The 23559-nt window shown below is 42.3% G+C and overlaps 1 protein-coding gene across 6 annotated transcripts in view; it reads right to left on the bottom strand.

Moving 5' to 3' along the window:
* FRY (FRY microtubule binding protein) overlaps nt 1-23559 on the bottom strand; it is a 279389-nt gene that overhangs the window by 57479 nt on the left and 198351 nt on the right. For all 6 annotated transcript variants that reach the window (XM_060770859.2, XM_060770853.2, XM_060770854.2 and 3 more), the window contains 8 exons: nt 22060-22316; nt 20955-21101; nt 19528-19696; nt 19081-19171; nt 15530-15612; nt 14802-14952; nt 4087-4190; nt 2698-2883 (listed from right to left, as the gene is read on the bottom strand). In XM_060770859.2, the coding sequence (XP_060626842.2) occupies nt 2698-2883; nt 4087-4190; nt 14802-14952; nt 15530-15612; nt 19081-19171; nt 19528-19696; nt 20955-21101; nt 22060-22316 (1188 nt within the window). The remainder of the gene's footprint in view (nt 1-2697; nt 2884-4086; nt 4191-14801; nt 14953-15529; nt 15613-19080; nt 19172-19527; nt 19697-20954; nt 21102-22059; nt 22317-23559) is intronic.

Genomic DNA, 23559 nt, shown 5'->3' with positions numbered 1-23559 from the left:
TAAACTCTCTGGCTCTAGCAGTACACCCAAGAAGGCCCAAATATTTCTTCATGCTGAAAGAGACAGGACCCACTTCTTTCCTTTCCATCCATTGTTATAATGCTGCATGTAATATAGGCACTGTACAATTATACTAAATTTTCAGGATTCTTTCACCCAAAAGCAGGAGAGCTGTAACCTATGCAAATAGGGTTCCGGCATGATGAAGCATTAGTTTAGGAGTGGGCCATCGTGACTCAAAACTACAAGAAAACATTATCCCTGTTCTATAATAAATTAAACATAAAAGAGAATTTGAAAAGAAAAAGCATTCCTTACATACCACAGTATGTACTTAATTGACAAATCATTCCAAGTTCTGCAAGTCATGTTGTTTACTGTTTAACTATCTACATTCTTTCTAAGAGGTTTTTGATGAATGCTATGAACGTCATTTATCTTCATTTATTCTGGCTATGTCCCAACACAAGTGATTAATAAAGGAGCAGGGCTCAAAAATCAAAATGAAAAGTTTCTTCTTTTTATGCAGGACATTTCCCAAGGATTAAAAGAATATTTCTATTTTAAAAAGCTATCCAGGCCTTCTAGTAGTTGTGAACTATTCAGTGTATCTTATAACACTTTCAGGTAACAATATTATAATATACGATGAAAATATATTTAATGTATACAGTAAAATACATTAAATATAACTTTAGCATGCCACCAATTTTTCAGAAGTATTTAAAATGGAATACAATTATAATGTCCTTTTAAATACCAGCTCTGTTCTTCCTAACATAAGTAATGAATACATTTTAATTATCGGACACACAGATTAAAACATGGCTTATTCCTCTTATTCCATAATTCACACTCAACTATTTATTTGTTTTTTTTTCCTCCAATGTGTCTGTTTTAGATAAAATAACCTCCATTCTGAATAGTGCCAGGGAAATTTCAGCAAGGTCAGACACTAAATCAAATTATGTATCTGCAAACATTTTTGCTTTGTTATGACTGTAATATACACAATTGATTCTAACACAGTCTGAGCATGCAACCTAGTCTTGCCACACCATCTTATTACTCAGACTTTTGACTGTTACCTGGCCATTGCAGAAGGTCTTTTAGTTGGTGTATGTTATGTTGTTATAGTTGTTGTTGGTTTAATTGTCTTTTTGCCTTTGCCTCTGCACTTTACTATCCGTTGGATTCGTCTCCCTACATTATCTTTTAAAACCCTCCTGCTTAGATACATCCTACCTCTGTTCACACCCAGTGTTTATTTAAAAAAAAATAATTTATTACATCTGGCCTGGCCATAAGGTTTTAAATTCTCTGTGTTATTATTTATATGTGAGTTATATTAATTGTACTATTTTATTTGCTTGCTGTTTTGTTTTTACTGATGTGTTGTTGGGCTTGGCCTCATGTAAGCCACCCCAAGTCCCCTTGGGGAGATGGTGGCGGGGTATAAATAAAGATTATTATTATTATTATTATTATTATTATTATTATTACTATTATTATTATTATTAAATTGAATGAGCTCTGCAAGTGAAACATTTTTCCAAATGAAGCAGAGAGTGTTTGAGGACCGGGATATCTATAGGGTTATCAAAGTGCCTGTTTATAAAGCTACTGTCCTCCAAAATTTGTTATGTGCCTGCAAAATGTGGACTGTCTACAGATGTCACACTCAACTCCTTGGAACGATTCCATCAGTATTGCCTCCAAAAAAATCCTACAAATCTTTTGCGAAGACTGGCAGACAAATGTCAGAGTGCTGGAAGAAGCAAAGACTACCAGCACTGAAGTGATGCTCCTACACCATCAACTCTGCTGGACTGGCCACATTGTCCGAATGCCCGATCACTATCTCCCAATGCAGTTACTATACTCCCAACTCAAGAACAGAAAACAAAATGTTGGTGGACAGGAAAAGAGATTTAAAGATGGACTTAAAGCTAACCTTTAAAACTGTGGCATAGACACCGGAACTGGGAAGCCCTGGCCCTTGAGCACTCTAACTGGAGGTCAGCTGTGACTAGCAGTGCTATGGAATTCAAAGAGGCACGAATGGAGGGCGAAAGGGAGGAAGGCATGTCAAGCTAACCCTGACTGGGGTTGCCTTCCACCTGGAAACTGATGTCCTCACTGTGAAAGAACATGCAGATTAAGAATAGGGCTCCACAGTCACCTATGTGTCCACCACCAAGACACTACACTTGAAAGGCCATCATACTCAGACAACGAGGGATCGCCTAAGTGAGCAAGTAAGTAAGTAAGTAAATTTTCTTTTACCTTTGCTTCTGCTTTTTAAATTAATGTTTTAATGTGGTTGTTTACTGAATTGCATGTTAACTTGTTTAGTATCTGTTGTTTTAACTGTATCTATCTTGCCTATACACACAGGATACAACTTTGCTCCCTGTTCTCCAATTGTACAGTAAATACTGCTAATTAAAGAATGCAGAGTGGTGACATAGAATGGTGAGCAACACTGAAAGAAAGCCTTGGTGGCATTCAATCTTTTTATGGTGCATTTTAAATTACTACATTAGTGCTCCGTCTGGAACAGTTACATGAACGTATTTGTTGTTTTCATGAACATTTAAAGGACAGAAAGAACACCACAGGAGCAACCAGGGACAAGACGAAGTGGAGCAAAACAAAACTGGGATATACCCTGAACAAACACCTGTTTCTCCTTACCTGTATAGACATAGTCAGGCATGCATGCAGACTGCACTGTGAGAGTCTTGGTTTCATTCATCTCTCTGGTCTGAAGCAGCACTGAAGCAATGGCTTGAAAATTGCTATTACATGATAGAGCGATCAAAAGATGAAGCAGCAGCTTTCTACTGTGCTCAAAGACCTCCGGGCGGTAATGGTCAAGACCTAAAGGGCGGTAATTAACAGCAATCCTTGAATACGAATCATAAACAGAAACAGCAAACAATTCTAGGTAGTTCATGCCCTTAACATCCACAACTACAACCACAATGAAACAGTTTGGGCCCCTCTTAGCACAGTTTCCTGTTTCATACCCTCTTGTTGTTGTGTACCCTTAATCCATCCTGGGTTTATGGCACACCTTTCAGAGGGTTTTTCTTGGCAGAATTTGTTCAGAGCCTGCCTCTGAGAATGCGAGTATGGTTTGCCCAAAGTCATCCAGACTAATTTATCTGGTGAGCCTAGAAGCTCAATTCTCATCCCTACTACCCATTGCTGGCAGCATCAGGCCCAGAAACAGCCAAAAACGCGAGATGCCAAATTAGCAGCAACAACAGGAACTGTCTCAACCTTTACTTCAAGTATGAAATTTTTTGGCTTGTCCTAATTTTACATGAAATCATTGCTTGTGGAGACCTGTAAGAGCAAGAAGCTCCGTTTCACATTTTAAAAAATTGATAGGAGGCAAAAAGTTAACATTTTGTGAATTAAAAAAAATTGAAATATTTGGCTTGTGTCGACCATGTATGAAGGGTTGAAATTAAATGGACAGGACCTGGTTTGAAAAGATTTCTGAGGAATATACTTATATAACATCCCACCTTCCTCCCAGTACGGCACTCAAAGTGGCTAATATAAATTAAAACAAAATACAATAACATAATCATCATAATGCAGGAGTCCCCAGTGGCGCAATAGGTTAAACCCTTGTGCCAGCAGGACTGCTGATTGAAAGGTCAGCGATTCGAATCCAAGAAGCGGGATGAGCTCCTATCTGTCAGTTCCAGCTTCTCAAGCGGGAACATGAGAGAAATTTCCCACATGATGGTAAAACATCTGGGCATCTCGTGGGCAACGTCCTTGCAGGTGGCCAATTCTCCCACACCAGAAGCAACTTGAAGTTTCTCAAGTCACTCCAGCCATGCATTTTTTAATGTAATGAATGAATTTGGTAGGGAAAACTCTGCTAATAACAAATTCTATTCATAAAATTACGAGAGTAAGAGGCGAAATCCAATTGTTCAGAGGGTTTTAGCATAGGGAGTGCATAGAAAAAGAAACAGTGAAATAAGTTATCAAGAAAGAATACAAAGTTTCATCTGGCTAGCAACTTAGTTTCAGTTTTAATTTTTGCTCAATATGTCTTACCTAAGAAGAGAGCATGCAATAATAGTGGGAGGTGGAGAGCCCAGTCTTCCCTTACACTGTGATCTACTACCATCTCAGTCATGAAGATGACAGCGATATTACACCTATCAGAAAAAAATAAGATGAATTAACAATCCCTAAGGAGAACAGGAAAAAATCAGAATTAATCACACAATCGTTAAAGTAACTGAACATGGAAACTATGGCGGATTTTTTTTAAAAAAATGATATAATCCAAGAAGGCTCAGGTTATATCAAACAATGTGCATCTACTGGCAGAAGAACATCTACTAGTGGACTGTATTGCCTGTGTTGTATTGAATTTTTCAATATGCAAGATCTATATTCCAATTATTATATGTAGCACTTTTATATCATATTTTTATTTTATTTGCAACTGGCCTATGATCTAAGCCACTGTTTCTCAACCTGTGGGTCCCTAGGTGTTTTGGCCTACAACTCCCAGAAATCCCAGTCAGTTTACCAGCTGTTAGGGTTTCTGGGAGTTGAAGGCCAAAACATTTGGGGACCCATAGGTTGAGAACCACTGATTTAAGTGTTAATAAACCACAACCAATGGGTTGAATTCCTCTTTTCTGTTGCAACTTCTGGACCACTAAAAAATCTGCTCCAGAAAACAAGGACACTAGGAGGATGCTACTTTTGATAATGAAGTGTTGTGGTAAAGGTTTAAGGAAGTATCCCTTTTGAAATGTAATGCAGTAACCCATTCAAAACACCCTTGTATGGTGATTCTGAAAGACACTAGTTAAGGTTTGGTTAAAGCTTCACATACTTCTCCTGAAATAGAATGCCTGACAATTCAAAGCCCAATTTTGCTTAATTCAGATCACTCATTCTCAGGCATCACTGTTTCTAGACATCAAAATAACTTTTAAATTGATACTATTAAAGAGGAAACTACTCATGCATGACAAGATAAATGCCTTGAATGACTGGCAAATGAAATTCATAGGTGGGCACTATGGTACTCTAAGCATAACACTTATCCACCTCTCAGTTAAGGGAGCATCCAGAGAAAGGAGTAAAGATAATATTTACAGGGTATGCAATCTCTCAATCTTGGGTGATAGATGGAATGTGAGAATTGTCAGAATCAACTTATTCCATGCAAGGAAAAAATATGCAGGTGTGGCTGACTCCCTGGGCACAAGGGATTTCTTCACTCTGTGGTTCCCATATATAGTAAAGCCAACATGGTAGGGGTCCTCAAACTTTTTAAGACAATGGTTCTCATCCTGTGGGTCCCAGATGTTTTGGCCTTCAAGTCCCAGAAATCCTAACAGCTGGTAAACTGGCTGAGATTTCTGGGAGTTGTAGGCCAAAGCACCTCGGGACCCACAGGTTGAGAACCACTGTTTTAAGCAGAGGGCTGGTTCATGGTTCCTCAGATTGTTGGGGGGAGGATGGCAGACTATAGTTTGAAAAAAGCATGAACAAATTCCCATGCACACCACACTTATCTTATTTGTGGTACAAAAAAAGATGGAAGAACAGTACAATATTTAAAATGAAGAACAATTTTAACTGACATAAACTTACTAGTATTTCAATGGGAAGTGTGGACCTGTCCTCAAGTCATTTCAGACTCTGGGTGACCCTAAGTCTAAAGTTTAGGGTGGAGGCCACGTAAATGACCTTGGAGGGCTGCATCTGGTCCATGGGCCTTAGTTTGCAGACCTCTGACCTAGAGCTGGTACTCAGGCTTTCTAAATGGGACTTGGAGTGAAGATTTCTCATCCTTACAGAGATGTACAGCAATCACCGAGTTGCAAACATCTGACTTACAAATGACTCATGGTTAAGAACAGGGTTGAGACAACAGGAAGTGAGAGAAATCTACCCCTCGGAATGGAAATTCACTCCTGAAGAGTTATCATGAGGAAAAGGTGTCTCCACTGAAGCTTCATCACCAATCCTTGTTTCCAAAACAAGCCACATTTTTCAAAAATCCAATGACGACAGGGAAAGTGAGGCGCATACAGCAAACACCACAGAGGTATTAACTTTTCCCTATGCTATCATACATATATATATAGAGAGAGAGCGGTGGGGGGGGGGGGGGCTGGCATTACACTTAAAAATATACCTTTTCTGACTTACATGCAAATTCAACTTAAGAACAAACCTATAAAACCTATCTTGTTTGTAACCTGGGGACTGCCTGTACAGTGTTCCCTCACTACTTTGTGCTTCGCTTTTAGTGGACTCACTGTTTTGTGGGGTTTTGAAAATATTAATAAAAAAATAAATATTAAATATTTACATCCAGTGGAGGCCAGGGAGGCCAGGGACCCCAGAAGTGCGGCAGCCTGAGGTGTGGCAGGGAAGGCCTGCCTCCATGGCCTACTGCTGCCTGTGAGCCTCTGGAGGCTCTGCGGAGGCCAGGGAGGCAGGCAGGTGCCCTTGGGATGGGCCGGGAGATGGGTAAGGAAGCATGGGTAAGAAAATAATATATAAAATATATAAAATAATGTAAAAATATAAAAAATAATATGGCGTTCCTACTTCGTGGATTTTCACTTATCGCGGGTGGTCCTGGAACGGAACCCCCACGATAAGTGAGGGAACACTGTATATGGAAAAAATGTCTCCATCAATGACACCATTAGTTTTTTTGATGCATGTTAATCCATTGGAAGTATAATAGCATCACTCTTGGAAGGTAGAATAGCATTATTCCTCTAACCTGCTGCCATACTTGAAAGACCTGTCATTGGATACACTTGTAATATTGGAAGGTTGCTTACCTGTAACCGTGGTTTCCTGAGTAGTTACCTGTGAATTCACACATTGTGGTATTCCTGCGCCACGCAGGCCAGCTTCGGAACCTTCTAGAAAACTCAAACAAATGTATCCCCCTCGTGGCTCCACCTCCCCCCTCCTCAAGTATATAAGGCCCGAGTGGAGCCCGCCCTCCATCCTCTTTCGCCGTAAAAGCCAACAGAGGAGGTGGCATGATACTCGAGGGGAGGAAGGGAGGGTATGTGTGAATTCACAGGTAACTACTCAGGAAACCACGGTTACAGGTAAGCAACCTTCCATTTCCTGTCGTAGTTAACTGTGAATCACACATTGTGGTAGACTAGCGAGCTATGTAACGGCTGGTGGGATCATGCCACCGCTGAAAACAGCACCGCTCTACCAAATCTCGTCTCTCCTCTTGCCACACAGTCCAACTTGTAGTGGGAGACAAAGGTGGAAGGAGAGGCCCATATGGCAGCCCTACAGATCGTCTCCACAGGGATGCCCTTCATAAACGCAGTAGACGCTGCTACCGCCCTTGTCGAGTGGCCCTTCACCTGACAGGGTAGCTCCTTGCCCGCTAACCTGTAAGAGGTACGGATAGCCGAGACAATCCATGCTGACAGGCGTTGAGAAGAAACAGGAAGGCCCCTAGTATCCTTCCTATACTTAACAAACAACCTGGGGGATTGTCTAAAGCCAGCAGTCCTTTGCATGTAAAAAGCTAACGCCCTTCTCACGTCCAAAGAATGCAAAGCCTTTTCCATAGGAGTCTCAGGATTCTGAAAAAATGCCGGCAGAATCACCTCCTGAGACATGTGAAATCTAGTGGCTACCTTTGGTAGAAACGCTATATCAGTCCGGAGAACCACCTTATCCTTATGAAATTTGAGATAAGGGGAATCTACCCTGAGAGCACAAAGCTCGCTGGCTCGCCTGGCTGACGTGACAGCTATTAAGAAAGCCACTTTCCACGTCAGAGGACCTAGCTCTGCTGTAGCCATGGGTTCAAACGGAGGTTTCATCAGGGCCGAGAGAACTAGTTCCAAATCCCAAGAAGGGGCAATTGGAGCCACAGATGGCCTAATATTTCCTAAACCCCTCAAAAACCATTTAACTAAGGGGTCTGCGAAACATGATGGTAGGCCCGCTTTCCTCCTAAACCATGATATGGCAGCAAGATAGCATTTCAGGGAAGAATTGGAAAGCCCTGTATCATAGAGTGATGACAAAAAATCTAACACTGTGGAGATGGGGGCCATTTCAGGCTCCTGACCTCTCATCCTTGAAAAATCCCTAAAACGTGCCCATTTAAACATATATGATCTTCTAGTGGAGGGCCTATGTGCAGCCTCGATAATCTGTCTTACGTTTTGAGGAAGGCTCAACATCCTGTCTGTCCCTGGGGTTGAACTAACCAGGCTGTCAGTTTCAGTAAATGAACGTCCGGGTACAACACCTGGCCCTTTTGAGATGTCAGTAGATCGACTCTCTTCTGGAGCCTCATGTGGTTCCCTCCCGACAGTTGTAGTAGAGGAGCAAACCACGGTTGACGAGGCCACCATGGAGTGATCAGGATGCAACACGCGTTGTCCCTCTGCAGTTTTGCCACTACCCTTAACAGAAGGGGAAAGGGGGGAAATGCATACGCCAGACCCCCTCCCCACTCCCTGAGGAATGCATCCCCCAGGCAGGACTGGTCTCCGGGATTTGGGAGCCTCGAGCAAAAAATCTCGCATTTCTTGTTGTCGCTGTTGGCAAACAGATCTATCAGCGGGTACCCCCACAGACGGAAGATTCTGGACGTCTCTAGGGGGTGAAGGGACCAATCGTGGTGGCTCAGCGGGTTTCTGCTGAGCGCGTCTGCCAGAGAATTTTCCTGTCCCGGGAGATGAGTGGCCTGCAGATACACCTGTCTTTGGATGCACCACTCCCAAATGCTCAATGTCAGCCGTAATAGCTGAAGGGAATGCGTGCCCCCCTGCTTGTTTAGGTAGAATACAACCGTCGTGTTGTCCGTCAGTATCTGAATATTTTGACCGAGAATGAGCCTTTCGAACGATTTTAGCGCTCTTTCTACGGCCAGCAGCTCTAGAACATTTATGTGAAGAGCGCTCTCTTCCGGGGACCATTTCCCGTGTGCGACTAGCCCCTGTGTGTGGGCGCCCCAACCCGTCAGGGACGAGTCCGTAGTGACTATTCTGGTGGGGTATGGGAGTTGGAAAGGAAGGCCCGAACATACAAACTGGGGTTGTAACCACCAAACTAGGGACGTACGGACTTCCTCGGGCAGGATAAACTTGAGCCGGGGGCAATCCCAGAGTGGGTTGAACACCGACCCAAACCACGACTGAAGGGGCCGCATACGCAAACGAACGAAGGGAGTTACCGTGGTCGTGGAAGCCATATACCCCAGGAGTGTCTGAACCTGTTTGGCCGACACCCTGGTAGAGTTCAGAGCCGCTTTCACCTGCTCCTGTAGGTTGACAAAACGCTCCGGTGGGAGGTAGGCTCTGCGCGTTGTTGAGTCGAGAAACGCGCCGATAAACAGGATACCGCGGGTTGGCTTCAGGGAGGATTTCTCCACGTTGACGACCAGGCCCAAGAACTGAAGGAGACACAAAGTAACATAAACATGTTTTTGAAGTTGGGAGGCTGACCTTCCAATAATAACCCAGTCGTCAATGTACGGGTAAATGACTATTCCCTGGGTTCGTAAGTGTGCTACCACCACCGCCATACACTTTGTGAACACCCTTGGCGCAGAACTAAGTCCAAAGGGAAGGACATTGTACTGGAAGGCCCTGTCGCCCACCATAAATGTCAAGAATCTGCGGTGGTGAGGCGCGATTGACAAGTGGAAATACGCATCTCGTAGGTCGATGGTAGCGAACCACGCACCCTCTGGTATGAGAGGCATGATGGACGAAAGCGTCACCATACGAAATTTCTTTGGTACAACTGCTTTATTAAGATCTCTTAAATCCAAAATGGCCCTGAAACCGCCTCCCCTTTTCGTAACCACAAAATATCTTGAGAAAAAACATGAAGAGAAATTTGAAACCGCAACTGGTGAAATGGCACCCTTCCCCAAGAGGGTATTGACCTCACAGAGTAGAGCCTCTGAGGGGCTTGTGCTCCTAACTCTTCCCACTTGAGGGGTACTGTGAAACTCAATGGCGTACCCGTTCCGGATGATTGCAAGCACCCACCTGTCCGTGGTGATGCTGGCCCAATTCTTATAAAAAGGTTGCAACCTGTTATTATAATTGGGAGGACTCGTTTCAGGAGGAACTACTAGCTCAGGGGGTGTAAACCGGGAGATGGGAGCCCCCTGCTGTTCCTGGGAACATGGTTCAGCAAGGGCGTCAAAGACGCTTTCTAGAGGCGCCCTGGTTCTTAGATCTGGCCTGGTATGGCTGATATCTTGACTTCGATGAGTAGGAGCCTCGCTTGTTTGTCTGAAACCTGGGGGACGGGGGGCCCCTACCCCTGCCCGATCCCGAGAAGGAATTATTAAAGTTCTTGCGGTATTGGCCAGAGGGACCCTGCCATCTAGAGCGGTTTTGGTTATACGGCTGCCAGGTAAAGCCAAACTTACCTGCAGCCTGTCGGACCTCCTGCTTTTCTTTTAGGGTTGCGTCTGTTTCCGGGTTGAATAGGCCCCCCTCGTGCAGAGGGAGGTCCTCTGCTAGGGCTTTGCCCTCCTCAGACAGATTGGCAGTGCGAAGCCATGCATGCCTGCGGATAGAAGTCGCCGTAGCGAACATGTGGCCAGCCGACTCCGCAAGATGCTTTGCAAAGTCCTTTTGGACTTTTGATAGTATTAGGGCCTCCTCTTGTAAAGCCTTAGGAAAACGTTGTTCCTCGGGCGGGAGTTTATCCAAATAGGGGCGTATTTTTGTCCACAGGAAGGTTTGGTAACCGGACATGTAAGTGGCATAGTGGGCCATCCTGGTCACCAATCCTGCTGCTAAGTGGGCTTTCTTGCCCAGAAGATCTACTTTCTTGCCCTCTTTATCGGGAGGGGCCGAAAGGGTACTCTTTGGCTTCTTAGCCTTCACCACTTCGGCCACTACCGTATTCGGCCTTGGTGGGTTGGCCACCCATTTGGCCGCCGAGAGGTCGATCTTATACAGGGAGTCGACCCTCTTTGGCGTGGCCGGCACCGTAGTCGGGGGAGCGTCTAGAATCTTGGCCAGCTTTAAGAGGTAAGGGAGCATTGGAAGTGACGTCGAGGTCGGAGTGGCCTGCTCCTCCGACGGAAACATCGGGTCCTCGACATGTTCCTGCGCCTTCGGCGCTGGTATGTCGAGGGCCTTGATCATTCTGTCAATTAATGAAGCGAATTTATTGTAGTCTGGTGGCAAAGGTGTGTTATCAGTGCTTTCCCTAGTTTGATGGGGATCAGAAGGTTCAACTGAGGAATCCGAGTCCTCAGGTTCTAAGGTGGGCTGATCCTCAGAGGGTAGAGTCAAGACCTGTGACACCTGAGGGGTACTAGGTGGAACAGGAGTATCAGTAGTTGTAGGGTTAGCCACCTCAACATTAGACAAATCATCAGTTAACACACGTTCAGCGCATACACTCTGGTCAATACAGGCAGAGTTTTGCTCAGTAACACAAATTTGAGTAGAGTTCAATTGCCCCTGTCTCCCTACAGGGGGAGCAGTCCCTGATGTCGATGCAGATGGTGTAGGAGGAAAAACCGTGGTTGCAGTCCCACATCCCCTCTGCTGTATGCCTTGGATCATGTTCATGCTGGCAAAGGGGGCAAAGGGCTGCGCTGCATGTTGAGCATACATAAAATGTCCTGCAGGGCCCATGTTCCAGGGACCTGCAAACGGATATGGGCCAGGGCCATAGGGCCCCCATTGGGGCACTGCAGGTTGCGGTCTCTGGCCTCGCCGGGATCGCCTGGAGCTCCTGGCTGTGGAGGCGGAGCGAACCGATCCCTGAGAGGAGGAGGAGGAGGAGGAGGAGGAGGAGGAGGAGGAGGAGTCGCTTGAAGAGGAGGAGGGTGAGCCCGCCCGGGATCGACCCTTCGATGGTCGCCGGCGTCGAGACCCGCCGCGCTTCTTGTTGCGGCGAGAGGGCGACCGAGACCTCTTCCTCCTGCTGCCTCCCTGCTTTTCCCTGTGTTTTCTGGGTGCCGGGGCCGCAGGGATGGCAAAGGCGGGCTCTTCCCTCGGCGCTGGGAGGAGCTCCGCTGGCGTCACTGCTCCTTCCTCCGCCCTCCCCGTGGGGGGGGCGAGTGGCTCCCAGCCGGAAGCCACGCCCTCAGGGGAAGGAGGCACCTCGGCGTCGAGGAGGTGGAGCTCGGCCGAGCTCGGCAAGTCGATGCCGGCGGGAGGTAGTGATGCCTCTGGGGACCGCACGGCGTGCGAAGCCTCTCTCGTCAGGATGGGAGGAGACCGGATCGGGGCCGAGGGCTCGGTCGCTGCCGGTAAGTGTATAATCAGCCTGGGGGAGGGCCGGGTTCCCTGAGGAAGAGGGCTCCTTTCCGATGCCGCTGGAGGAGCAGTTGGTGCCTTTCCCGCCCTTTTGTCAGAGGCCTTCTCTTGGGCGGGCAACGCGCGGCCATCTTGTTTGGCCTTCTCTCCCTGCTTTTTGGCCTTCTTTTTAGGGGCTGCAGAGTCCGGCCTGGGCCCAAGTGACGGGGCAGCATTCTCTCCCGACGCACGGGGAGTTGGGATGTCAGGCATCAAGGCCCTTTCATAAAGAGCCGCCTTCAGCCTGAGTTCTCTGCTCTTCCGCGTTTGCGGAGTAAAGGCCGCACAGGCAGTACAGGACTGGGAGAGGTGCCCCTCTCCCAGGCAGGTCAGGCAGAGGCTGTGCCCGTCGGCGTCTGGAAGCACATTGGGGCACGCAGAGCACCTCTTGAAAGAGGTGGTGGCCATTTTGCCAGCCGAAAATAGGCACGACCAGGGATGCGGCAAGAGAAAGTCCTGAAGCAGTCCGAGTCGAGGGGGATCAGAGAAACTTACAAAGTCCAATAGCAGTCCGAGTCAGTTAGCCTGAAAGTCAAAACTAGAGGTTCGTCTTAGCTGTTATCTGCTAACGGCGGAAAAAAGAGGATGAGAGGTCGGGCTCCACTCGGGCCTTATATACTTGAGGAGGGGGGAGGTGGAGCCACGAGGGGGATACATTTGTTTGAGTTTTCTAGAAGGTTCCGAAGCTGGCCTGCGTGGCGCAGGAATACCACAATGTGTGATTCACAGTTAACTACGACAGGAAACTGTTATCTATCCAACTGGAACAAGTGTTCTCTGTGTGTGATGGTGGAACAGCTAATTTTTAATTTGATTGTTTTTATCCAGCTATTAAAATGTTTGGTTGGGATTAGTTATGTGTACACCACATATACTTCAACTGCATTTTTGGCCCTTTAAAAGACATTTTATTTATGTTTAGAGTAATTTATTCCCCCCAAAAGTCTAAAACCATGCAAAAAAACATCACAAAACCTTAAACCTCACACCAATGGCCAAGGATTGGCAAAAACCAGCAGTGGAAATGATATCACATCACTAGTTACAGGAAAATGTGCCTATGCTCTCTACAGGGAAGGGAAAATCCATCCACTTCAATGTAGTTCTTTACAACCTTTCTTTGTAATGGGCATTATTTTCACATTTTAGTATACTTAAAAAAATCTCAAAGAATGGACAAAAGCAAAAGTAGCACTGAATGGCCCTTGAATGACTTTTCTATCCCTATTCATAGCATTCATTTATATTAAGTTCATACTCAGCTGACTATCAGCATTAAATGCCTAACTAGAAAATTTCAGAGCTATAGTCCTCTGCTCTATAATGATCCCAACCCACATTTGCTGGAGCATGGAGGAGGCAAATACATTTATGACACAATGTCAGAAGCTTTCTGCTTTTAAAAATGTCATTAATATGGTAACAAGTCACGATGTCTACATTTAGCATTATAATCAAAACGAAATTATGCTTGTCAGGGTAGATGACATAAAGAAGATAGTTCTGATATAGAAAATGCATACAGAATGTGGCAAGAATTATAATGCATTAGACGGAGGAGGTTGGGGAGAGGACAAAAGTCAACTTTTCTCATCAAGAGCTTCGCCTCAATCTTGAGAGAAAGTTTCTTAATTAATTTCCTTCAACCAGTGTCTATTTCATTCGGGTTAAGAAAGGTAAAACTTAACATTATCCCTCAGAGAGGTTAATATAATTTCTAACATAATGAAAGTTTGTGATATAATTGGTATTGCTGGATCTGATCAGAGGAACATATTCATGCAATTCTTTGCTGACTAGTAATACTCCTTTTTTGTATATGTAATAACAACCATTTGCCTTGTTGAGTTATTGTGTGTTTTCCGGGCTGTATGGCCATGTTCCAGAAGCATTTTCTCCTCACGTTTCACCCACATCTATGGTAGGCATCCTCAGAGGCTGTGAGGTCTCTTGGAAACTAGGCAAGTGGTGTTTATATATATGTGGATTGTCCAGGGTGGTAGAAAGAACTGTTGTCTGTTGGAGGCAAGTGTGAATGTTGCAATTGGCCATCTTGATTAGCACTGAAAAGCCTTGCAGCTTCAAAGCCTGGCTGCTTCCTGCCTGGGGGAATCCTTTGTTGGGAAATGTTAGCTGGCCATGATTGTTTCCTGTCTGGAATTCCCCTGTTTCCTGAATGTTGTTCTTCACTTGCCTTGCCTTATCCAGAAGTCTATAGGAAACTTGTAATGACCCAATGATGTAAAATACTGGCCATCAGCAGCTACATTATGTCAGATAGTTAAATTTATAATAGAATCTCATGAAACACAAGATTTTGTGAGCAAACCAATTAACCACTACGTGGAAATGGTATTATCCAATTACTTTCACAAGCATATCAGAGGCTTTTAAAAAAGACTTTCCATCCATAATGCAACTAACTTTGGAAGACAGTCATTTTAACATTCAGCTTACCTATGCAGTGGTCCTCGTGGCGTAATAGTTTCCGGGAGATAATCAACAAGTGGGGCCCAGCACCCTCCATTAAACGGCATTGGCAAAGGCTGTGGCTGTTTCATTTCCACAATGTTTAATAGCCAGCTTGTATATGGAGAAATAGGATCATCTGCACAGTAACACATTATATATTTAATTATATCTTCCATCTTAAAAACACCCAAAAACGAATGTTCTCTTGAATGTTTACAGAAAAAATAAAAATGTAAAATATAGTTTCAAAAAGTTAAAGAGAACAACAGACAGAAATCAGTGCTGCAAATACTAAAAACAAAACTAGAAGCAGGGATGAAACAGTGCAAAAATATGATTTTGAAATATTTTCAGGGGAAAAAAAACCTGCTTTCTGAAGCAGCATTCCTTTTGTTATCTTTACTAACAAATAATCCCAAACGCTAAACAACAAATTATCAAAAGAAGCTGTAGCCATTTGGCACAATCCAGCCAAAATGAATGACTTCTGACTTAAATTTAATAATAATAATAATAATAATAATAATAATAATCTTTATTTATATTCCACCTGATCTCCCCAAAAGAGAACTTTAAGCACCTGCTCAATGTTAATACAGAAATCATAGGAACTTTGAATTATCTAACTTTGTCTACATCATACTTATTATGAGTATATCTATTAATAATCACTATTAGCCACAAACTTAATGTAATTAAATGTCAGGTCATACTTTTGTCGTCATCATAAGATCCTCCAGAGCTATTGCTGTATCTTGATTCTAGTCGATTATGCGCTCTGATCACATTGCTGAACCTTGGGAATTAAACAAAATGTAAAATATATCTTTAAGAACTCAATTTGGGCTTAGTCTCTATTTAGGATACAAGCTCCAAAGGTAATACAGGCAACCAATCTTTAAACAGTGACTACCTTTGAGGAAACTAAGCAATATAAGATAGAACTTGTTCTGAATGTTTGTGCCATGCTTTTGAAAAATTCAGTGTAAAAACAGTCTTGCAATACATGATTTGAAAGAAAAGAGAAACAATAATGTTACCCAGAAGCAAAATGATTTCTTCTATGTTTGAGGGAAGTTTATACATTGCCCAGCTGTTTATACAATCTCTCCTACTGTTTGGGCTTTGTAATCAACTGCTGTTATTTGACATAATGTTGAAACGGGAACTCATTGCATTGCTCCTGTTTCTTTTTCATTTCTTTCTGGGACTTCCATACTTTCCTTGTTATTTTGTAATTACTTCATTTTAATTTGGTAAGAATCATAGAATCATAGAATCAAAGAGTTGGAAGAGACCTTATGGGCCATCCAGTCCAACCCCCTGCCAAGAAGCAGGAATATTGCATTCAAATCACCCCTGACAGATGGCCATCCAGGCTCTGCTTAAAAGCTTCCAAAGAAGGAGCCTCCACCACACTCCCTCTGGGGCAGAGAGTTCCACTGCTGAACGGCTCTCACAGTCAGGAAGTTCTTCCTAATGTTCAGATGGAATCTCCTCTCTTGTAGTTTGAAGCCATTGTTCCGCGTCCTAGTCTCCAAGGAAGCAGAAAACAAGCTTGCTCCCTCCTCCCTGAGCAACATAAACCTGGACAGTTCCTCCAGGTCCTAAAGTTTATAATTTATAAGGTGATATAAAATAAAAAAGAACTGCTTCCAAAATTTCTGTTTTGAAAGTTAACTAGAGAAGGCAACAAGAAAACATTATTTGTGACACCAGAAAGAGTAATGTCATCATTACTACTCATTATAATGTCTTTGAAATGTAAATTTGTTCCACTGTTGGTGGTATAATTTATCTCTGGGTACATCTACACTGTAGTGTTACTGTATATTGCCTGAAGCTCTGTAGATGTAATGATAAAATATACTCTTAGCGATATGGTGATGAGATTGCATTTTATCATTACATCTAGAAAGCTTCAGGCAACATACAATACTATGGGAAGAAACTATTCAGCTCTTAGAATGATGGACCATCCCTAAATGGAACTACTGTAATAATGTGAATTTGCAATCAACATATCACTATTAATAAGAAAATATGCTCCCCCCCCCTTCCAGACTGTTTTCCAAATTAATATAGCTGACACATTCATGAAGTCAGCATTCACTGTCTGAAATACCAAAGTAGCTACTTATTTCTCTAAATGTTGACTAATCAATCTTTATTGTACACCAATAAAAGATTTACAAGAAGGGATATGTAAACAATATTGCATTGTAACACCAGGCATGTTTTCCTGGAAAATTCTGTGATAATAAGTCAGATCACCGATCCATCAAACTCAGCACTGCCTCTGCCATCCAGAGATCCTCCAGGCTAGACTTTACTGAACCTTGGTTCTTCCATTAAAAAGCACTGGATCTTCCATTAAACTCCAGCCAAAACTTCTGCACTTTATACTAAAACAGGGGTGATACAAATATTTCCCAAGGATGAGAAACTGTTGTTTGGGAACTCCAAATACCCAAATCTCCCAACTCTGGATGGCAACATCTACCCAACCATGATTCTCAACTCCAGTGAAGGATGTGATGAGAAGAACCATATAAACTCATGTGTAAGTTGACCTCGTGTACAAGTCGAGGGCAGATTTGGGGGCCAAAATGACGTATTTTGTTATGATCCGTGGATAAGTCAATGCAGAGAGGGGAAAGCATCAATGGTCCCTTAGGGTAAAACACTCCTGACCTCTGTTGCTACCATTTCCCTGCCCAGGCATTCAAAATGGGGCTTTGGTGGAGAGAGTAGAGAAGACCATTGCTTGTATTAGGTCATGCCAGAAAAGCTACCTTCTTGCCTTCTGTCACTCTATGTAGAGAAGGAGATGGTTCCTTTTTTGATAAGAGTTAAGGCACACGTGTGGATAAGTTGATCCAGGTTTTTGGGTTGATTTTATGACTAAAATTTCTAGACTTACAAATACATATATAGGGCAAGTTACAGTCCATTAAAGCATGTGCTATAAAACGTTCTTAAGTTGTCAAAGAACTCTGTCACTTTGCTGCAACAGATTAATGCACTTATCACTTTGGGACAAATTATTAAGCACTCATGTAGGCCGGTTCCCTGTCCAAACCCAAATCCTACCCTTTAAAAAAAATTCACAACAGACATAATAATAATAATCATCATCATCATCATCATTTTTGTATTGTCGAAGGCTTTCATGGCTGGAATCACTCAGTTCTTGTGGGTTTTTTGGGGCTATATGGCCATGTTCTAGAGGCATTTCTCCTGACGTTTCGTCTGCATCTATGGCAAGCATCCTGACCTCACCTCTGAGGATGCTTGCCATAGATGCAGGCGAAACATCAGGAGAAATGCCTCTAGAACATGGCCATATAGCCCGAAAAAACCCACAAGAACTGAATCATCATTTTTATTTATACTCCACTACCATTTCCCAGAGGGACTTGGGGTGGCTCACAAAGCGCTCAAAGATGCGAACATGCAAAACACAAAAGTTGCAGAAACAATAACAGCCAACTTAAATATCTCCCTAGACAAAGCCCTCTGGTTAAAATCAATAAAATACAGCAATAGCTGCAGGTATAAAACAACAGTAATCAATCTCAGTCATGTAAAGTGCTTGGTGAAATCTATGGGTCCTCGTGTATATTCATTAAAGGAATCTAAATATGGTCAAAGGCTTGTAAAAATACATCTCTTCAATAGCTTACAGAAGGCTTGGAGAGTGGGGACTAGCCTGATCTGCCTTGGTAGGGCATTCCAAAGACTGGGCGCCACAACCGAAAAGGCCCTCTCTCTCGTCCCCACCAACTGCACTTGAGATGGAGGTGGGACCGAGAGGAGGGCCTCCCCAGTAGATCTTAGTGCCCATGCCAATTCATAGAAAGAGATGCTGTCTTAAAGATAGGCTGGATCCGAAGCGTATAGAACATCCTCAACATTTATATGCTCTGGGAACCAGTAAGTATAGATCCCAGTTGACCTGTTTATGTCTTATTTCTTTTACTTTTAATTTACAAATGAATATATTTCTCTGTTATGTGGGAAGTCATCCAAATATGCAAAAAACATTGCCTTGCCTTTGGGTGGCCAGATTTTACTGATAAACTGATAGGCATCGGGCCACCCAATTGCAGTATCAGAGTGAAAGATATTTAGATGAGACAGATCTTCAGATAGCAACATTTCTTTAACTATGAAATTCCCACAATGGAGGATCTAGTCTTTCTGGCTCATGGATTTAAAAGTTTTAGAAAGAAAGATCATGTATTTTCATCAGATTACAAACCTTTCATCTGTTTCCTTCACAACTCTGTTCTCTTCAATATCAGCAAAACTATCTTGGCCCGCAACTACAGTGTTACTGCTTGATGTGGTCCCTGTAGGGGTAAAAGCAATGTTTATATTTTCTTTTAAAAATATAGTTATATAAAATCATTTTAGAGAATGCTTTTGAGAAAATGTGGAATTTCAGCCCATGTTTAAGTTTATAGCATGAAAAACATGTACATACAGTTTTAAATCTATCAATTCTAATTTCTGAAAGCTTATTTTCAGCTAAGTATAGCTAAATTTGCATCCAATTCCATTTATTTATGGTCTGAGATATAAGATCTGAGAAGAAGTAGCTTGAGTATATTTTGTATGATATGCCCAACTCAGTCTTTAAAATGCTTGCTGTTCATTTAAGTGCAGCATCTTTTTATAAATAAAAAGATAAATATTTAATTTTTACCAGAAGCAGCAGCTGAAGCCTTATTGCTGGCAGTAAAGCGGTAGAATGGTGGGTTGTCACAATGCTGAACTATAGGGTTCACGGGATCTGTCTGCTGTAGCTCAAACAGAAGCTCTTCCATTGTTTGAATAGTATTGTTCCGACACAAATAAATAGCAACTTTTTTGATCTAAAAAAAAAGAATTATTTAGCAACTTCTAGACAATGTAATTAGGAAATGCACATAATAAATACAATAGGGACAAAGATTCTTTTGAAACTATAGTAGACTCTCCACTTTATAGGGGTTAAAGGCACATGATTCCTGTAAAAGTGGGAAAAACAATTTAAAACAATTATTAACTTGAGAGAACTCCTCTGTAGGAATCTCTAGGTCCTCCAGAGTCTATGACAGCCAGAAGTTTGACTGTTTCTTTTTCCCTTTAGGTGATCCCTCATTGTCCAAGTATGGTGACCTTCCAAGTGTAGTGTCTTGGCAGTGGATACGTAGGTGACTGTGGAGGACATCGGTTTCCAGATAGAAGGTGGTCCCAGTCAGGGTTGGCTTGACGCGCCTTCCTCCTGGCACATTTTTCCCTTTCACCCTCCATTTGTGCCTCTTTGAATTCTGCAGCACTGATGGTCACAGTTGACCTTCAGTTCGAGTGCTCAAGGGCCAGGGCTTCCCAGTTCTTGATGTCTATGTCAAAGTTTTTAAGGTTAGCTTTAAGCCCATCTTTAAATCTCTTTTCCTGTCCACCAACATTCTGTTTTCCATTCTTGAGTTGGGAGTATAGTAACTGCTTGGAAGATTGTAATCGGGCATTTGGACAACATGGCCAGTTCAGCAGAGTTGATGGCATAGGAGCATCGCTTCAATGCTGGTGGTCTTTGCTACTTCCTTGTTTGACACCTAATTCCACCTTAAATGGTCACTTTGGGAGCCATTGCTGTCTAAGACTGTTGCCATCATGTCATCATGGAGGAGCCATAGGATGTTCACAAATTTGTCAAACTTTAACTGTAGAACCAGAAGGAAACCATGAGGGATCTATACATGTCTACAGAAGTGTTCTTTCTAGAAATCAGATGTGTCAAAGTTGTGGCCCTCCAGGTTGGGATCACTGCTGTAGTGCAAACAAAGTTGTGTTGGAGGACCTAGAGATTCCTAAAGTGAACATATTTGTTGATTTCACAAAAGGTGGAGGGCTGACTGTATAATGATCTAACAAAGGGGTAGGGAACTGCCATGGTTTCCACAGTATGACAAAACAGAAGTTTTGCAGGGAACCCTCACAATGATTTTAAGAAACATATTTTCCTGTTAAGCCATGTTGTTGCTAAGCACATTTTATAATGTGGCTGTACGACTGTAGTTCAATGCATTCTTGTACCAATGCTGCTTTGCTCAATGAAAAACAATGCAAGAAGTGAAAAAACCTACTTACATAAGATAAAAGGATAGTATCACTGCTTACTCCACACAAGCTTATAAGAAACTGCAATGTTATTCTCAGGTTGTTGCTCCACTTTTCATTGTTGGCTAAAGCATTCCAGACATTCTCCATTTCAGGTCCAGGAACTTCATCCCCATACTGCATAGAAAGTTAGAAACATAAAACACTGGACTTGAAAAAAATAAAGCAAACTCTCTCTTGATCCATTCAAAATATTCCCCAGAGAACTTAAGAGCTGAAGTAGTCAGTCTTTTGAAAATAACTGCTCTCTTTAAAATTAGAGTATCCAACAAAGCTATCGTAAGTAAAACAACAAAACTATACATCTCAATACAACATTCCAATAGTCCAGATCAAGTATGAACAATATAAAACCTACAAACTGTACAACCCCCTTATCTATGGATTCGATATCCATAGTTTCATTTACTCATGCTTCAAATGTGCCCCTATGGCAATGTCTGTAGGCCTCTCTGGGTCTTTCATTGCTATTCTATGCTATGCTTCTGGTATAGTCAAAATACAGGGTTTGCTTTTATCCATAGTATCATATATCCATGGATAGAATATATCCAATATGGAACCAGGGTTTTATTGTATTAAAAATACTGAAAGTGATAATGTGATATAATGGAATGAGTTGTGGCTAAGAATGGATAGCTCCATTGGGACCCTTGGAAAAGCCCTGATTGCTTGAGAAATAGAAAACAAACACATACACAAACAAACAAACAAACAAACAGGGCAAGCATAACTCATCTCAAAGATTGTTGTCGAAGGCTTTCATAGCCAGAATCACTGAGTTGCTGTGAGTTTTACCGTCTGCATGGCCATGTTCCAGAAGTCTGACCTCTCAACCTCTGAGGATGACTGCTACAGATGTGGGTGAAATGTCAGGAGATAATGCTTCTGGAAGATGGCCATACAGCCCAGAAATCTCACAGAAACCCATCTCAAAGGCTGTTGTTATAATTAATGTTAGGAAAATAAACACAACTGCAATCTTAAACTTCTTGGAGAAAGTGTGTCTATATCTTGGCCTCCTACTGTATAAGGGACTCATATTTAATAAGCATCTCAGTATTTGCTTGCTTACCTTAGCTGTCATATACATTAGATTATTAAGCACTAGCGATGTGGCCTCTGGAGAACCCCAGCCACTTCCCTTGAGTCCACATGCCACAACTATTTCCCCATCTTTGTCCTTTATTTCATCTTCTGGGGTGCTGGGACTTGAACTTGGCAGAAGAAGTCTGCTGTCCACAAGTTCAATGTTGTGAAGCCATGGCAGCAAGTAGGTGAGCATGATCTGGCGCCCATTAGGATGAGTTGTTGGGAATCGCTGGCTAACTTCTAAAACAAACAAGCAAGCAAAAAATGTATTCTAAATTACATTAAGAGACATTTAACCAACTGCATGACTTGTTAAATATCCTTTGCTTTTAAAGGGCTTCTATAACAAAATTAAAAGAATATCTGAGGCAGGGGGGAACAAAGAATCCCACCGCTGCCACCAGTATAACGAAATTAGCAGCTGACCATAGGTTAAATATATCAATGACCGATGCTTTTGATAGATATGACTGCCACCACCTCAGTTTTATTGGTCTGAGGAACCAAAGGTGTGAATGTGTCGTAAGTAAGGTGTGTTTGCCCTTAGTTCTTCTATTGCTTCTTCGCTGGCTGACTGGACTTTAAAGAGATTTCTATTATTGACTTGACTTAGTTCTGAGGAGAATGACAGACTGCAGCTGACACCAGTTAAAAATGAACTAGAAAAGGTTTATTAAACTTCAAGAGTATTTCGACTCATGAAATGAGTGGTACAGAAACTTGATTCAGTTGTAGAGGCTTAGTATATATAAATCAGGAGTTTCACTGACAATAAAGCTTTTAAAACTGTGAGTTTCCTCAAACACACTGCTCTACTCCTCGAAACAGTATCACTTAGAGAACAGAACCCTGTCTCACACACAGGGTAATAAGCTTTCTTAAACTTCTCCTAAGTTTGAAGAGCAGTGTACTTAATACTTAATGGTAGCTACTTAATATTAACGTTGTTCAAGCTTAGTATCATTGCTTGAATTGCAACACCACCATCCAAAAACCCAACCCCCCAAACAATCCAGTAATTCTAAGGAGTAAATATAAAACTGACAAATAAAACAAATGAAAATTCAATTCATTATTTAAAAATTATCCTCCAATTATATAGCACAAGGAAATCACAGCTACCGTTAATAGAAAATAAGAAAAACCAACAGATAAAACGAATGGAAGAAGTATCAGAGATGTGTTTACAAAATTTCCTACCAATTCTACATTTGCAAAACATCTAAAGACATATCTCTTCCAGCAGGCCTACCCAGCCAGTTTTTAAGCATGAATTTTAAATGTGTGTCCTTTGTTTAATCTCTGTTTTGTGTATTTTAATATGTATTTAACAGAAATACATTTTAATATGTGTATTTGTATTCTTACAATGTTAATGGTTTTAATTATTTTGTAACCTGCCTTGAAGCACAAGGAGAGGTGGGTAAGACATAACATTATTATTATTATTATTATTATATACAATTATATCAATATTTTAATA

Source organism: Anolis sagrei, chromosome 3 (assembly GCF_037176765.1).
Source record: "Anolis sagrei isolate rAnoSag1 chromosome 3, rAnoSag1.mat, whole genome shotgun sequence".
Classification (NCBI taxonomy): Eukaryota; Metazoa; Chordata; class Lepidosauria; order Squamata; family Dactyloidae; genus Anolis; species Anolis sagrei.
The sequence above is the reverse complement of the archived record's forward strand: the minus strand, read 5'-3'. Positions and strand labels throughout refer to the sequence as shown.